The sequence below is a fragment of the Nuphar pumila genome, chromosome 12 (genome assembly GCF_984573655.1).
Source record: "Nuphar pumila chromosome 12, dmNupPumi1.hap1.1, whole genome shotgun sequence".
Taxonomy (NCBI): domain Eukaryota; kingdom Viridiplantae; phylum Streptophyta; class Magnoliopsida; order Nymphaeales; family Nymphaeaceae; genus Nuphar; species Nuphar pumila.
The window spans coordinates 39,240,317-39,258,736 of NC_143260.1; the positions used below are offsets into that span (position 1 = coordinate 39,240,317).

General features: G+C 35.0%; 1 protein-coding gene across 1 annotated transcript in view; it reads right to left on the minus strand.

The window, feature by feature from the left end:
* LOC149820791 (membrane-anchored ubiquitin-fold protein 3-like) overlaps window positions 1–18,420 on the minus strand; it is a 51,734-nt gene that overhangs the window by 9,565 nt on the left and 23,749 nt on the right. The window contains exon 2 of the mRNA XM_089983468.1: window positions 10,975–11,495. Within this exon, the coding sequence (XP_089839594.1) occupies window positions 10,975–11,104 (130 nt within the window). The 5' untranslated portion in view covers window positions 11,105–11,495. The remainder of the gene's footprint in view (window positions 1–10,974; window positions 11,496–18,420) is intronic.

The window sequence follows — 18,420 nt, forward strand, 5'->3', positions numbered from 1 at the left end:
CAAGGCCTTGTCCTGAAACTTATGTTTCATTGAACTATCAATATAAGCATAGCATAACCAGCCAAACACACGCAAATCATGATAGTTGGGATGAACTCCAAATAGAGAAAAGTAAGGAGACTAGTTTTCCAAAATAGCAATAGATTTATCACATGGACTACAGAATGAAAGGCTTCTGTCCATAAAGTAATCGGAAGATTACTATCATGCATCATGCTCATCACACTCTCAACAATATGGTGATGCTTTCTTTCAGCAATCCCATTTTGCTGAAGTGTGTGAGGGAAAGACACCCTTCTCCTTATCCCATTACTTTGAAGAAAGTTAGTAAAGTCAATGAAAGAAAATTCACCTCCTCCGTCACATTGGAAACAAAGAATGTTTTCAGAATATTGATTCTTGACAAAGAAATGAAAGCTTTGGAACAACTTGAAGGTCTCAGATTTGTGTTTCATGAAGAAAATCCAAGTATAATGAGAATAACTGTCAACAAATATAAGATAATATCTAGTTTCAGATATGGAAGCAATTGAGGCAGGCCCCCAAACATCAGAACAGATAATCTCAAAAGGTCTTGAAGCTCTTTTATTTATAGAATGAAAAGGTAAAACATGACTCTTACATAAGAGACAACTAGAATATTTGTTGTCATTGACATTTATTCCTAAACTTGACTTGGGAATAAGGTTATTTGAGACAAGCTTCTCAATGAAACTACTACTGCAATGACCTAGACGACCATGCCAAAGATTTGGCTTATTGATTTCAGAAACACTAAAGACACATGTAGGATTCTCAGAAGACAACGATGAGGAGAGCTTCAAGTTTGGGTCTACAGGACGAATATGTGCTGAAGGATCTTCTTGAAAAATACAAATTGCCTTGTCGTTTTCCTTTAGCGAACATCTCCTTCGTGCAGAGATCCTTGACAAGAACAGAAGAGGGAGTAAATTCAATTGAGGCATTAATATCATCAACAAGTTTAGAAACCGAAACAATGTTTTTCTTGATGTTAGGGGCATAAAGAACTTTTGAAAGGTTGAGAGAGGATTTTGACAAAGGTATAACAAAGTTTCTAATATGAGAGATAGAATGGTGGGATCCATCCCCAGTAACTATACTACTTCTACCAATGTAAGGAACAAGGTTTAGGAGCTTACCAGCATCACCAGTAACGTGAGTCGCTGCACCAGAGTCCACGTACCAAGTGCCTTGCTCATTCTGTTTCAGATTCAATCCTGCTAAAGCTGACAACAATAACTCCTTTACTTCTCCGTTGGTCCTTGTACTGTCTGTACCGCTCTTTGCTTCAACTTGTGTTGATTTTCCTTTATTTAGGGGATTGAACCAACAGTTAGCTTTGATGTGCCCCTTTTTATTGCATAGAAAACAAGTAGGAATTAGCCTCTGTCGTTGTGGATTGGTATATGTGTTGGGTGTAGGCAATAATCCACGGCTTCCTTGTCCACTTCTCTATTGTCCTCCCTTTCCCTTAATATCATAACTTCCTCGTCCTCGTGCATAAGCCATCCCTGTAGTAAGAACGTTTTGCATCCCTGTATGCATAGATGATTCTTCAGAAAATCCCTTTAAGTTTATCTCATATTGAAATAATTTTGCGCGCAGAACTTCAAAGTTGGGCAGCTCAGGTAAACATAACAAGGAAGTAACAATCATATGGTAGTCAGGTCCCAATCCACCGAGAGTTTGTTGTACCAAATCTTTATCAGTCACTACACACCCAACACAACTGCTAGTTGATCTGTGATGATCTTCATTTTGTTCAAGTATTCCATGATAGTCATGAAATCCTTTCTTAACATCTGAAACTCTCTTTTAAGAAACATAATCTTGGCCTGAGAAACCTGTGAATATGTCTGAACAAGTTTGTCCCAAAGTTGCATGGCAGTCTAGTCGTTTGGAATTGCCACAAGCACCTCTTGTGACAACGTAGATGTGATATAAGCAACTAGCGCCTGGTCTCTTTTCATCCAGGCTACAAATTCGGGATTTCTAACATATGTCGTAGTAGATGCTCCTTTACTATCCCTTCTCATGATATGAACTCTGGAGGAACTGGAACATATCCATCCAGATGTCCAGAAAGATCCAGACTCCTAATGAAAGGAATGATTTGCCTCTTCCAAGTCAAGAAGTTAGAATTGTTTAATTTTTCAGACACGAGTTGACTGAGGAAGCTTGAAGAAAGACCAGACTAAGTAGGAAATGAATCCATGTTTCACAATATTAAGAATGTGTCCAGCACACAGCCCGTCTGCAATTTCTGCAATCCTCCTTTTTTTTATGAAGGTCACGCACCTGACTAATATAACTGCTGCAACCTCTTCTCCTTTTTTTTTTTGCAGAGAGGACTATATCGGGCTATGTAAATGGCACTAGATAGAGATTAAGAGAAGAAAACTGATTCAATATCTAATTCAAAATCAATATCTGATTTAAAACTAAATATTGAAGTCCGATCAGATTTCTTATTTTCAAAAAGGAATAAATAATTAATCACTGAATACGAAAACCACAAAAAAAACATATGAATAGAAAATCACATCCGATATTAATGTAGTGCCTTTCAAGTATGAAAAAAAATAGATGTAAGGAAGACGTAAAAAGGAAGAAGAATCCAGATCTGAGTCTGGTCAGATCTGATCAAGGAAGGATATGACTGGATCAACTGACACCCGATTACGTGACTAGATCACGCTCTGATCGAAACTGATCAACAAGATATATTGAAAACAGATTGAAGGATAAGAAGGCATCCTTGAGAATGCTTAGGATCAAGATACCTAGACCGAGATGATTCAGCTTTATCAGAAAAGAAAACTTGATCAGATCTGATTTTAATCAGAACTGATCAAGATCGAGATACCAAGAGAAATATTGGACGAGATGAGGAGGCAGATAGAAAGAGTATTGAGAAAAGAAATTTTGTTGACTTGGAAGAGTAAAACGATGAGATTGAGATCTTTTTAGACATACCTTTGGAGTCAATCCCAGATCCAGCTGCAGCGTGGCTCTGATACCATTTTAAGTTTGCAATACTCGAGTTCTTCCACACGTGAAGGGTGAGGAACAGAGAGAGAGCGAGAGAGAGGAGCTGTAGGAAAACCCGATTCTAGTCATAGGATCGGCTGCTCTTCCAATTCATTTATAGTTACATACTAATACAAATTTTAGGGTACTAAAATACCCCTATTACAGCAAGAAGAAATTACATTCTGCCATTAATGAAATAGCAATGACTACGGGTCTGGATCCCCTGACCCATGACCCATTACAAGAGGTACACGTCCTTTTGGTTTTGACTTCAACATATTTAATAAATCGAATACCATCATCCTTGCAAAATATTTCTCCTTATGAAAAGTTATTTAAAATAACACCCGACTTCAAAAAATTGCGAATTTTTGGTTGTAAATGTTTTGTACTACTACACAAAAAGATAAATTATCTCCAAAAGCCATTGAATGTGTCTTTATTGGATATGAGGAAAAACAAAAGGGATATACATGTTTTGATTTTAAAAACAACAAACTTTATGTTTCTAAAGATGTGACCTTAGAAAAGGAGCATAGCTTTGATCAAAGAAATGAAAAAGAGGAAGTAGACTATACCTTTTTATTTGATCTCGCTCCAAGGAATGATAATGAGACTTTGGATAATGATAATGTTGATGATAACCATCTTAGTAATGAGAGTATAGAACATTGTGATCATCATACTATAGATAATGATATAGTAGATGAGAGGTCTACTAAAGGCATACGTGTTTATACCCGGCGTGAGGAAAATAACTCTCAAAATGCTTTAGAAAAATACTCTTCTCCCGAAGAAGAATTTTTAGATAAAAATTTAGAAATTGACCATAACCCTTCTATAGAAGAATCCAACCTTAGAAGATCTAGTTGTTCTTCCATTCCACCTAATAGGTTTGTGTCTTATGACTCCTTATCCCCACACTAAAGAGCATGCCTAATAGCATTACATTTTTATCATGAACCATCTAATTATAATGAAGCCAAAAACTTCTCTCATTGAAATAAAGTCATGAAGGTGGAATTAAATGTTCTTATTAAAGCCAAAACACGAGAAATAACTACTTTACCTTTAGAAAAGAAAAATATAGGTTGTATATGGGTGTTCAAAGTTAAAACCACGAGTGATGAAAATCTACAAAGATATAAATCACGGCCGGTTGCCAAAGGCTATTCACAAGAATACAAAATTGACTATGAAGAAACTTTTGCCCCTGTCGCTAGGATGACTACCGTTAGAACACTAATAGCCGTAGCTTCCATACAAAACTGGCATATCTATCAACTAGATGTCAAAAATGTTTTTCTCAATGGAGAATTAAATGAAAAAGTTTATATGGACCCACCGCTGGGTTTTAGTATTGACAAAAAGAAAATTATTAGATTAAGAAAGGCATCATATGGTCTCAAACAGGTCCCAAAAGCCTGAATGATAGATTTAATAGTGTTATGATTCATTTGGGTTTTCATTTTTGTTATACTGATACTGCCCTTTTAGTTAAAAGTACAGGTACCAATATTGTCATTTTCCTGCTATATGTGGATGACATGATAATAAAAGGGAACGAAGAACAAGGAGTTAATGAAATTAAAAATGTTTTAAAAGAAAATTTTGATATGTCTGACTTGAGCTTTTTAAGATATTTCTTAGGTATTGAAGTCACCTACTCTCCTAGGGGCTATATTCTTTCTCAGATGAATCTTTTTGTTGATATAAGTTGTCAATGCAAAGTTGAGACTTGAAGATGGGGCGCTTTTGGACGATCCTACTCCATATAAACAGTTAATTGGGTTGCTTACTTATTTAACAATCATTAGAACAAACATAGCTCATGTTGTTCACTCTGCCAGTCAATTTCAGCATGTGCCAACCATCGTACACATCAGTGTTGCATTGCGGATTATGAGATATATAAAGAATTCTATAAATAAAGAGTTTTTCTTATCCTCACCCTCATATTTAAATTTGCTTCTGGAGAGGAAATCCACATTATAGGATCTCAACTATTGGTTTTTGTGTTTTTTTAGGGGATTCCCTTATTTCATGGTGGTGCAAAAGGCAGTAAAAAGTCTCACTATCATCTACAGATGTTGAATATAGGTCTATGACTAAGGAATCTTATCAAAGATATGAGAATAGACATCTCCAGATCTTCGAAGATGTGTTGTGACAACAAGAGTGTCATCTATATTGCCAACAACCACACCTTCCTTGAGCATACCAAGCATATCGAAATGGATTGCCATTATATACGAGATGAATATTTGAAAGGAATCACCGAGCTTCAATATATTACTTCTGAGTATCAACTTGCTAACTTCTCCACCAAAGCTCTTGTTGAACCACGTTTCATACTCTTAACAAACTTTCAGTGTATACACCGTAAGTTTGAGGAGGGGTGTTAAAATATGTATATATATATATATTCTTAAATATGAAAAATATATATAATGCCCAACATGTGCGTTTTGGTTATTTCATATTATGTAACTAGGTTAGTTTAATAGGAATAGGTTAGTTAGTTTTTATCTATTTTTATTTAAATATATTTTTTTGCCTTAAAGGGCTCTATGGGGATTACCCATAGAGACATTGGGGATGCTCCCAACGGCTATAGATATACCCGTTGGGAGCTCCCAAGGCTCCCTCTCTCGTGTGTTATATATAAATAGGAACATATTGTCCCCATTTATTTTCATGCTTCTCACTAAGCATTTTAACAATAAAGTCTATATTTTTACTTTGTGGTTGTGCATATTGTATTGTGTGTTTGTATACCCTTAGTTGGCTTGCATTTATTTTTTGCTCATCTCATTACAGGCAATATCTAGACCCGGTGTCAATACTTATTCCTATAAGCTTCCGCACTTCAACAAGAATAATTTTTGAAGGCCAAGGAGCAATGATGGGAGATATGATAAGATAAATGATGGTAGAAAAAAAATTACTTGTCATAACTATTAAGAATCGGGGCACATAAACCTTATTGCCCTGAATTAAAAAAAGATGAGAAAAGAGTAGCTACCTTAGAAGCTCCTTAGAAAAACAAGGAAACCTCCAACTTCGGTTGCAAAGGCATGTCTTTGTCCCAACTTGTGGAAGCTCTACAACCGCTCATCTTCTTTAACTGGTGTCGCGGTCTCCTCTTCCTCACCTCCCGGTAAGATTTTTTGGCTCCTAGATTCTGGTGCCTCATTTCATATGACCCCTAATAGTTCTGTGCTCTCCCGTTGTAGTTTTAATTCAAATAGATCTAATATTTTTCCGCGGATGGATCCTCTCTTGAAATTAAAGGAATTGAAAATTTTTCAAATTCTCAAAAAAAATTTATTCCAAAAATTAGAATTGTTCCAAAACTTAACTTAAATCTTCTTTTAGTTTTCCAAATAATCGACCATGGTTGTAAGGTCTCCTTCAGATCTGACCGTTGTTTAATACAGAATCTTCAGTCCGGCAAATAGATTGGGGAAGGACATAGAAAAGTAGATCTCTACTACATAGACCGATTGATCATTTCCAAATATCCTTTTTGCTTCAATGTACAAAAAATGGATATTTTTCTGTGGCATCAAAGACTAGGTCATCCTAAAATTTCTAAATTGTCCAATGTATTTCATTTGGGAAAATTTTGTAATGAAAAAATCCAATGTACAGACTGTATTCTTGGGAAAATGAAAGTCATTCTTTATCAAGAGAGAACTTTTGCTACCTCCAAACCGTTTGAATTAATACACTCAGATGTTTGGGGTCCTACTGATGCCTCTAATAGAGGATTTACTTATTATGTGATATTTGTGGTATGATTATTCACGTTTCACTTGGATTTACTTTCTTAGGCACAAATATAAAGTTTTTGAAACTTTTAAAACTTTTCATAATCTTGTTAAGAATCTTCTTAAAACTAATATTTTTTATTTCGGTCTGATTCAGAGGGAGAATATGTGGCAAAAGATTTTAAAAATTATTTGAAAAATTGAGGCATTTTACATCAAAGATCTTATAGAAACACGTCTCAATAAAATAGTTTGGCTGAAAGAAAACATAGACATATAGTGGAAACCACTAGAACCTTGCTTATATCTAAACATGCTCCAAAACATTTTTTGGCTCAAGCTGCACTTACTTCGGAATATCTCATAAACAGACTTTCTTCAACCAAACTTCAAAATATTTCTTCCTACGAGAAACTTTATAAAATTACCCCTAACTATTTCAGACTAAGGACTTTTAGATGTAAATTTTTGTTCTTACAAATAAAAATGACAAACTTCCACAAAAGAGTCATTCCTTGTGTTTTTGTTTGTTACGAGGAAACCTAAAAAGGATTTAGATGTTATGATTTTAAACATGAAAAACTCTATATATCAAAGAATGTTACTTTTATAGAGCAAGAAAGTTTCTTTGATTTAAATATGTCTACTAAAAAAATGATGATCACTCTTTTTTAGAATTATTTCCTACATGTAATGATGATGTATTAAAAAATGATGATGTTAATGATGATGATATGATCATTCTTCTTCGCTACGTTGACGATATGATTATCATTAGAGGAGACAAACAGAGAGTTAGTCTTATTAAGAATGTTTTGAAACAAAGCTTTAAAATGACTGATTTAGGTTTTCTTAGATACTTTTTAGGGATTGAGGTTGCATATTTTGCTCGTGGTTATTTTCTAAATCAATCCAAGTTTACTTCTGACATCATAGATAGGTTTGGAATTACAGATGAGAAAATGGTGAACACTCTTGAAATGATAAATACAAAAAAGAAGATGGATGATGGCACACCGCTGGACGATCCTACTCTCTACCGCCAAATGATTGGGGCTCTCACATATTTGACCATCACCAAACCTAATATTTCACATGTTATCCATACAGCCAGTTAATTCCAATATTCCTCTACCACTGTGCAGATGAGTGGCGTTATGCGTATCATTAGATATTCACAAAATTTTGTTTCTAAAGGGATTGTTTTATCTTCCTTCTCCCTGCTCAAATTAATTGCTTATATTAACTCTGACTGGAAGGAGAACCTAATGATAGATGCTCAATTACAAGTTTTTGTGTTTATAGGTGAATCATCGATGTCCTGAAAATGTAAGAAGCAACATGAGGTGTTGTTATCGTCAATCGAGGCTAAGTATCACGCCATGACCACTACAACATCTGAAACTGTGGTTGAGAAGATTATTGAAAGACATGGGGGTGCACATGCAATCGCCCTCAAGGTTATGTTGTGACAATAAAAGTACCATCTACATAGCTAACAATCATACGTTTCATGAGCGCACCAACCATATTGAGATGAATTGTCACTACGTTCGTGAAGAGTATCAGAAGAAGACCATCATCCTGCCCTATGTAGCATCAGAATTTCAGTTGGTCTTCTTTATAAAAGCCCTTCCATATGCCAGGTTTCATTTTTTGCTTGACAAACTTTCGGTGATTACACCATAAGTTCGAAGGAGAGTGATAAGTTATATATATATATATATATATATATATATATATATATATATAATTTGTTTGACAAACTTTCGGTGATTACACCATAAGTTTGAGGGAAAGTGTTAAGTATATATATATGTGCTTTATATGTTTTTCACATATATATTTATAAATGATGTAATAGGTAATACCCATTAAGGGTATTTTGGTCATTTCAATATTTGTAATAGGTTATGTGCATTACGTACTTTTACTTTGTTTGTGTTCATTTTGTCCTTTTCTGTTTTTATAAGGACTATTTGGTCAAAGACCAAATAGAGTTATTGAGAGCTCCCAACGACTATTTAGAGCTCTCAAAATTTTGGAATGACTCATTTTTCACTTTTTTCATTTCTTTTTGTAATTGACCACGGCTTTATTCAATTTTTTTCCTTGAAGTGCCACCTCTTTGCCATTTTCATTCTTTGAGAGAATAAGTTTTGGTTTTTCTTGGAGCTATCTACCAAAACCCATACACCCTTTTACAAAATTTTATGTTTTACTATGGATAGCCACATCACATAGTTAGTGTCACTGAGTCTCATAGTAAGGGAGATGATGACTTCTCGTTCAACCTCCATGGATACAATAGAAGAAGAGAGAGAGAGAGAGAAAAAGAGGGAGATAGAGAGATAAAGAAAGAAAGAATAGAAGCAAGGTTCTTTTGGATACTACAAGCCCACGATCTCACGTCCACAAAAACAAGCTTCATACAAACTTCAATACCGATACCTCTGATACCATGTAATGAAACGAGAGCACTTTCACAATCAACCCAATAGGGTTCAAGCAAGAGACAAGATGATCACTCACACAACCCAAATATGGGTTCAAACACACAAAAGACCACTAAGGGTCGAGTCAACAACATAAAAAAATTCAAGTTTCCTTTCATAAGATGAATACCTTACAAAGGGATGAAAACCTCATATATATATATATATATATATATATATATATATATATATATATATATAAACAAAAGAGGGAGCATGAGACTCCTCTAGCCGTTCCCAACAACTAGAAATCTAGCTGTTGGGACTTCCCAACAGCTCTATTGTGACAAGGACAATAATTCCCTTGACACAAAACCTAATCCCAAAAAAAAAAAATAAAAATAAAAACAAATATAAAATATCTTATTACAATATGTGAGAAGACCAAAATACCCCTAGAGGGTATTACCTATTACATTTACATAAACACCTATATATATATATACACACAAAGTATCCTAACAATTCTACATGAGAAAGCTATAAGAATCAGGTCCACGAGCTGTACACAATTAGTCACAATGCTTAAAAAAATTGTATCACGTGCCACCATGCTTACAACACTCATAAAAAAGAACACAATCAATTACATGGCAGGACCAGGAAAATCCTTCATCTGATACATGTCCACGTAGAAATGTCAAGCAGTTAATAAGCAAAGAATTTAGAAAATTATAGGAAAAAATCATTTGTTCGACCAGGTCAAAATGCCAGATGAGGTCATAACTGCAATTAGTGAAACATCCTCATAACTGCAATTAGTGAAAACATCCCCATATTCTTGCTACCATGAATACTGGCCATCTAAACCAACTGCATCCATTGGTATTATGTGCAACATAAATGTGCATTTCATGACACTTGTTGAAATATGTTGAACTGGCGCTACTTCTTCCCCACAGATAATCATGGACATGTAATGATGAATTTATGATGCATCTATAAGGTGTGATCTAACTAGGAAAGGGCATCTGCTTCACTCAGTTATGAATCAGGTCAGTCCATTTTTTTACCATACAATCTGAATAACACATGTTCAAGCAAGGGAGGAAGAATTATGGTACTGAAGGAGCAGCAGGAAATCCAAGCTCTGCAGTTTATATCACAGGCATCCATTACATCATACCGCTCATAGAAACACCATCTGTAGCATATTCCATAGCCCCAGATCATGCCATCTCTATATTTCCAGAAGGTTGAATCTGAACTACAACAAAAAAAATCCCGTGTCTGATGCACAATCGAGTTAGATATGATGTCATAGTCATTTTCATTACCCCTATCAATGCTTCTCTACATGGCATTCATGCTTTTTAATCTTTTCACTCACACAAAAGATTTGATTTTCATGTGCAGATCTATGCAAATTGTGAATCATATATTTAACATATTACATCTAGTTATGAATTTAGAATATACAAGGTACAGCTGCATGTTCTGTTTCCGGTATACTTACTACTCGCAATTGTTATTAAATCAAACAACAGAACAATGAGAAAAAACACAGGCCAGTGTACGCTAGAAAAAAAACTTTCTTGAACAAACAACATTTGCCTAATTCAACAACAGGACTTCTTCATAGTAATTCTATACACACAAATCTAACCACCTAGAGACAAATGTAGGTTAAGGAGGTGAAATACAACGCTAACCTTGTGGCCACTCTGAGACTAGCCTCTCCTTGAGTGCCTGGATTGTAGTTGATGGTATGTAAGTAGTAGGACCAATATCTGACCCATCATACAGCCGGAATTTGATCTCAATCTGATCTTCACTTGACATTATAGCAATTCTTCAACAGTTTTTGGAGAAAAGAATGGTTAACCTCTCCCAAATGAAGGTGCTGTTCCTTGAGATGACAGATTGATAAATGTGTTCCAATTTCAAGTTTTCAACAGGGATTCCTAAAAAGTTTCTCTAAAATAACAAGGTGCGCCTGTCCAAAGTTTATACCCTGCATTCACACATATCCATTGTGCATCTCAACATCTTACATTAGCGGCTACTGACCCCCTCTAATACTGAAGGCTGTGGATGTGGTTGAAAATCTGAAAGTCCTCGTGTATAGGAGTCTACAACACTTGAAAACTCACTTAACCAAGAAATCCAACGAAGCAGACATTTCATAGGATCAGATCACTTGTACAAGATTGTGACAGCATATGAGAGTAGCCTGAAAAAGGAAAGAAAAGCAATGATTTAGTTGCATAAATTATGATAATATTTGATAGTAAGCCAACTAAAAAGCTAGAATTGTATAATGCATGCACAAAAGCCAGATGATGGTGGTAGAACTAGGTATTAAGTTGGTCGCTGGACAGATTCTTCTTAGGCCCCAACTGTTAAAATGTATTATACCACATATATATATATATATATATATTATTGCTGTAAATAATTTTCTTTTTTTATTTTATTTCGTTTCTTTTTTTAGTTCTATTTGAACTAGTCAACTTTGACTAGTCAAATATAGCTGTTTGAACAAGTCCAACGGCTACAAATAGAGCTGTTGGAGTAGTTCCAACATAATCCAACATCTCTCTTGCTCTCCCTTGATGTATATAAAAGGGGCTCACCCCCTTGTCATTTGTAATGCTTCTTGCATATTTTGAACATCAATAAAATATTAATTTTATATTTTGTGAGCCTCATTTGTGTGTTTTGTGAACGAGTTCTTTTGTGGCTCTTTTTGTGTGGACTTTGTTGGTGGCCCTTATTTCCTTTCATGGTATCAGAGCTTGGTGGTGGTAAGCTTTTTGTTGATGTTAGTGAGATCGTGGTTGCACACTTGAAGATTTAAATCCAAGTGTTTGTGTGATCCATTGGTGGGGATAGATCGGTGTTACCTCTAGTTCAAATTTTTGGTGGAGTGATTGTGTTGTTTCTTTTTTACCTTCTTCTCTATATCTTTTCTCACTCCATCTCTTTCTCTATCTCTATCTCCCTTGTAAAATGGATGACAAAGAAAGTGTCACCATCATGCTCGTGAAACATAATAATTTTAATTATGTAACATGGTTTTCAATTATGAAGCACCACATTTGGGGAAAAGGGTTGTGGGGACTAATGGATGGATTTGATCCGGATTCTAAATTAGTTCCCACTAAGGTAGAGAACGAGAAGAAAATTCCACTTACGAAGGGTGAGAAAACTAAAGCCCTTGCTGCTTATAAAAAAAATAGAAGGAACGAAGGATGTGACATGCTAAGATCATGTCTTAGCTTATTAATAGTGTTGATATCATGAAATGCAAGTCTTGCAAAATTTGAGCATGCAAATAAAGCTTTAGAATATCTCAAGAAATTGTATTCCTTTAAGGATATTACACACGTGTGCAACTTATAAGATACAATTTAGACTATGACTAAAGGAGATAGAAGTATTAGAGAATTCTATAATGAATTGTCCAAACTTTGGGAAGAGTGGGCGCTTCTTGAGCCAAGATGACATAGACCCGAGGATATAGAACTCCGCCAAAAGCAAATGGATGCAAAACATTTCTATCAATTTGTGAATGGTCTAAGACCGGAATTTGAATCCACAAAATTGACCCTCCTTTATAGAGGAAAAGTTTTCTCTATTGAAGACACAATTGATAAATTAAGCATGGAGGAAAATAAGCTTAAGAGCCAGACTACGAAGAATGAAGATAACTCGGTACCAGCCGTATCTAGGCAGAGAAACTAACCTACAAGCCACCCCATTATGAAAAGCAAAACAATGAATATTATGGAAGACAAGGTAATGAGTATAAGAAGAAAAAATTATGTCATTATTGTCATGAACCGAGTCACATCGAAACATAATGTCCTAAGTTAAAAATGACATATGAAAAGAAGGTTGTCTTGGTTGGCCCTCTACAAGAGTCAAATGATGTTAGTACCATACAAGATTCATCTATTGAAAACATGTCCTTAAATCAACTAGTGGAAGCTCTTCAACCCAAGGTTGTAAGTACCGTATCGTTACTCGTATCGATCGGGCCCAAAGTAACACCGTATTGTACCGTAAATTTTTAATAAAAAATTTCTAAAATTTTCAAAAAAAATCTATAAAAAAAATTAACATAAAAAAAATAAAAATTAAAAATTAGCATACAACAACAAAAATTAGCATAAATTCTAAAAAATCATATCACATAAAACAATGATACAATGTAAATAAAAGACAACTATATTATTTAAATTTTAAACACAATTAAAGCCTTTCATTTAACCAACTAACTAACAATATTAAATTTACATCCAAGTCATACCAAAATGTCATAAGTCATAACTAAACTACTAAAAGTTCATGATAACTAAAAACATTACATTTAACTAATATCTTACATGCCAATCTTCATCCCTAAAGTTCTTAACTATAAAGATCCTAAAACTAAACCATTTTCTAGAGCCTATTTGCCAAACATTAGGACAATATTTCCTCAATATTGCATCCACCTTCCACACGATGATCTCTTTATCTTTGGCTATTTTTTTGGCAATTAGGTCATCATCATCATCTTCAGAATCTAGAACAATGATTTAAAGTCCTTCATCTTTGCATTTTTGCAAAATTCTTCTTCTTAGAATTTCTTATAGTTCAACAATAACATCACCACGAAAAGTAGCAGGAATAGATGAAGAAACACATGAACGTACATTTTGATCTTGACCTGCAATATGTTGCTTAAAACTATGCAGTCCACCTATAATAATAGCATTACAAAACAGACATCTCAAATTCAATGGTAACCCTAGTTGTGGTATATTATCGATGCTTCTATCGTATTAACATGCATGATCATCTCTAATATGACATGAACGTGAAGACGACATCGAAGGATCTAAAATAAAATATAACCAATCAAAAAACTCAATAAACAAAGAATAAGAAGCACTAGACACACATTTCCTTAAAAACACTAAATAAGAAGCAAAAAATAGGGATTTTGTACCTTAACCCACTTTCTTGAGTGAAAAAATGGTGAAAATGCACTCTTGATAAATCACAAAATCCCTCTCTCTTTCACACAAATCGCCCCCCAAATCGATCTCACAGAACCTAGGGTGCGTGGGTTTCCTTCTAACGAACTCTAAACATACGGAGAACTTGACCCTCAAGAGGCCTTTTAAACCCAAAATGAAAAAAGACATCTTTCGACCTTTTTTAAGTGCGTCAATACTATATCGTACAATACAACACGTCTAAAAACAAACAAGAAAATAAGAAATCAATAAGACAATAACATATACAATCATATAAAACATCATAACTAAATAATATAAAATAAAAATAAAAATAGACAATAAATTATCTAGACACATCGTGGTACAATTTTGCATTGTTGCAGATCTCTCCATATCATACAATGCATTATCAGAAGTTTTCATTTCCTTATGAATTTGATCTTCTATGCCATCATCAGGGTTCAACATTTAGATGCAATTCAAAAGCCCCTTATTGATTTCTCTGTCCATTTTAAACGTAGTGGAGTATCTAAATGTAGGATTTAAATAATATGCTGCAACATAAAGAGGTTGATGAAGTTGCCCAGTCCACTTATGATCAATGATATTCTATATAGGTATATACAAAAAAAAATCGCCTTCAAATTATCTCTAATATCCTCTTTTGCCTTATCCATGACCTCATAAAAATAACTCATAGCTTATCGATATTCACTATCAACCATTCAAAGCACCTTCACCAAAGGTATATTTATTCTCAATAACTTCACACATGAATCCCATAATTCACTTTTGAATACAATATCTATAATTTCTCTAGGCTTTCTTTTTTGTGCATGGGGATATACATTCCACTCATCAGATGAAAACATTTTTTTAGTACAACTCTAATTTTTACTAGACTTTGCACTGTCAAAAAATGTGTAGCAAATTTAGTAACTGCACTGCAAATCAACTCAGCACCATCAGTGTACTTTCTCATTAGGCTCAAAACCCATGCATGATTGTAAATAAATTTAATAATTTTTTAGTAGCATTCAAGTGTATTTTATCTCATCCATGCTGTCGATGTCCTCAAGCATGAGGTATGTGCAATGAGCAGCACACAAGGTCCAAAAGACCGACTCAATTTTTTTGCCAATTCTTTACCTGCCGCCCTATAATTTGCTGCATTATCAGTAATAAATTGCACAATATTTTGAAGTTGAACCTCTCCTACAATTTGATTAAAAACCCAGAGCAATACATGTCGTCTTAGGCGTATCAAACAGATCAATTGACTTCAAAAACATAGTTTCTTTAGGGCAATAAACAAGAAAATTTATCAAAGTCATTGACTTTCTATCTGTCTATCAATCTGCCATGATGTTACACCCAATTTATCTCCATGATTGCCTCATCTCATCACAATATGCATTCACTTCTTTCACGTTAGTATCTAAAACTTTTCCTCTTAAAGCACGATATGAAAGCATTTTACATCTAAGCCCGATATTGGTTATAGCATCTGTCATGACCTGAAAATGAAAGGAATTTGCCGCATTGAAAGGAAAGCAAGTAACATAGAACCATCTCCCAACCGTGACATTTATTTGCTCAAGTAAATGTTGAAGAGGCATAGCAGTATGAATGTCTGGTTGCAACCCCAAGGGCAGTACTAGGAGGAAAAAATCTCTTAGGGCCTCTAGCTCTACCTCCTTTCGAAAAACTCCCTCCTCTTCTTAAACCTTCTCTTTTTTTTTCTGCCTGCGGCAACACTACTACTAGCACCAACCACGCCTTTCCCCTTCGCTGCAAAACTTCCTACTTTTGGTCCTATGCAAGGGTTATAGGATCAGAAGTAAGGAGCTCATCTTCGTCAATACACATCCTCTCAGGGCTCCACATAACCATTTTTGCTTCATTCATCTCTCTTTGTCTTTTTCTTCTCAAACCATCAAATAATTGTTGGCATTTCCATTTCACAGCATCCGGCAATTTTCTTGATGTGCATGCGACAATATTAAGATGTGTCTCAGCTAAATGATGCTTTAACAGAGAGATACCACCCGAAAAAGAATTTTGGCAATAGTTGCACTTGATTTTTAATCGGTTTTCACTCATTACCTATGTCACATGGGTGCGGGGGTGCAACACTTTCAAAAAACTTGGGTGCGGGGGTGCGGCAAAAATATAAAAAAAAATTATATATATATATGGACATAAATGACCTTGGGTGCATTGACTGCACCCAGGGTCAGGTTAACCGCATCGGGTGCGGGTGCGGCACCTAGTTGAAGAGTCCCTGTGACATAGCTCATTACTTGAGTGCTCCGTTGCCATGCCAGATCCTCTGATGCCATATTCCAAAAAAAAAACTCAATAAGAAGCAAAGCATAGGGATTTTTTACCTTAACCCACTTCATTGAGTGAAAAAATGGTGAAAATGCACTCTTGAGAAAATCGCAAAATCTCACTCCCTAGTGCACAAATCGACCCCTAAATCGATCTCACGACTACTAGGGTGTGTGGGTTCTCTTCTAATGGCCTATAAAAAAAGGAGAAGTCAACCTCAAAAGGTGTTTAAAACCCAAAATAAAAAAGTAACTTTTGGTCTTTTTAAAGTGCATCGAAGGTGTATCGTACGATACGACCCGATACAGGGTGTATCGTATGATACACCCGATACGGGTATGATATACACTCATATTGCAATACGAGTGTGTATCATATCACAAAACCCAAAAGTAACAATATATATCATATCGGACGATACAGTATGACACTTACAACACTATTTGTAATATTCTCATTTTGGAGAGTTTTGGACAAATACACTAACATTTGGTTGTTAATGCTAATATGCATTTTTTGATGATGATATGATGTTGAGAAATTTGATTGTTAGTGATTTTGCTACTTAATTTGTTTATCGAATGCTCATATTTTATTTCTTACATATTTGTAAAGATCAAGTTGTTGTATTAATATTACTTTTACACATTAATCTCATATTTTTCGGTATTTATTTGAGATTTTCTATTTCTTATTTGTTGTTGCTTCATTTATAAAGCATTTTTTTATTTGTTTGTATTTGTAGATATTTTTAAATGTTTTTTTAAGTTAAAAAAATTTGAAGCTTAGTTTTTGGTGGAGCGCTATGCTACACCTCAAGGCTTTTCGCAACATTGCTCATAACCATCACCGATTCTTTTGAAAAATGTTTTACATGTTTGTTCCCCAAATAAAGAAAAAAGGATTTAATATGGATGAGTCAACTAGCATCCAAATTTTCCTACATTTTAAATTTTCATCTCTTGGTTGTATGATAAAGTCAGGAGGACCAACATAGTAGTAGCAACAAGCAATAGAAAGGAATATCCTTATATGTTGGATCAAGGACCTACTCTAATGAAATACAAAGATATTCAAATGCCACTTATGGACATACACAACCACAATGATCACTTATGGATCAATCACATATACCACACAAATCAGCCACTTATGGGCATACAACACAAGTAAAAATATTGAATGTTATTGAGGAAAAGCTTTAAGCAAAAGCCTTACAAGGTGTGGGGTTTGAACCCTTATATATACACAAAGCAACCAAGGTGTAGCCATTGAGATCTCTTCAACGGCTAGAAATGTAGGTGTTGGGGAGATCCCAACGGCTCTATAGTCAATTGACCATTAAGCCCCATCCTAATTCTAGGATTTACAAAGATTAAAATAAGAAAAATAAAATGTGTAAAAAGACTGCAATAGCCTTGTATTTACAAAAAAAACTAAAAATACCCCTATCTATACATTAACATACATTGACAATTCCCCTCAAACTTACGGTGTGACCACCAAAAGTTTGCCTAACAAGAAATTGATGCAGAGCAGGATCGACCCAGATTCATACAGCTTGACCATGGCAGGGAACCGGAGCTGCACGATGGGATCGAGGACCGAACCCAAGCAGTGGATCCGATCCAATTTCAGTCAGTACCGAGATGCCCCAGATCCCTGCGTACCTACTCCAGACGAGCGCAGACCCGAATGCCCCAGATCCAACAACAAATAGAATTTGTCTCGGGTCCAAGATCGGACCCGAGACCCGAATCCAGCTGAAGTCTTTAAATACTCATCCTAGGGTTGCGTGAAGACTATTGAATT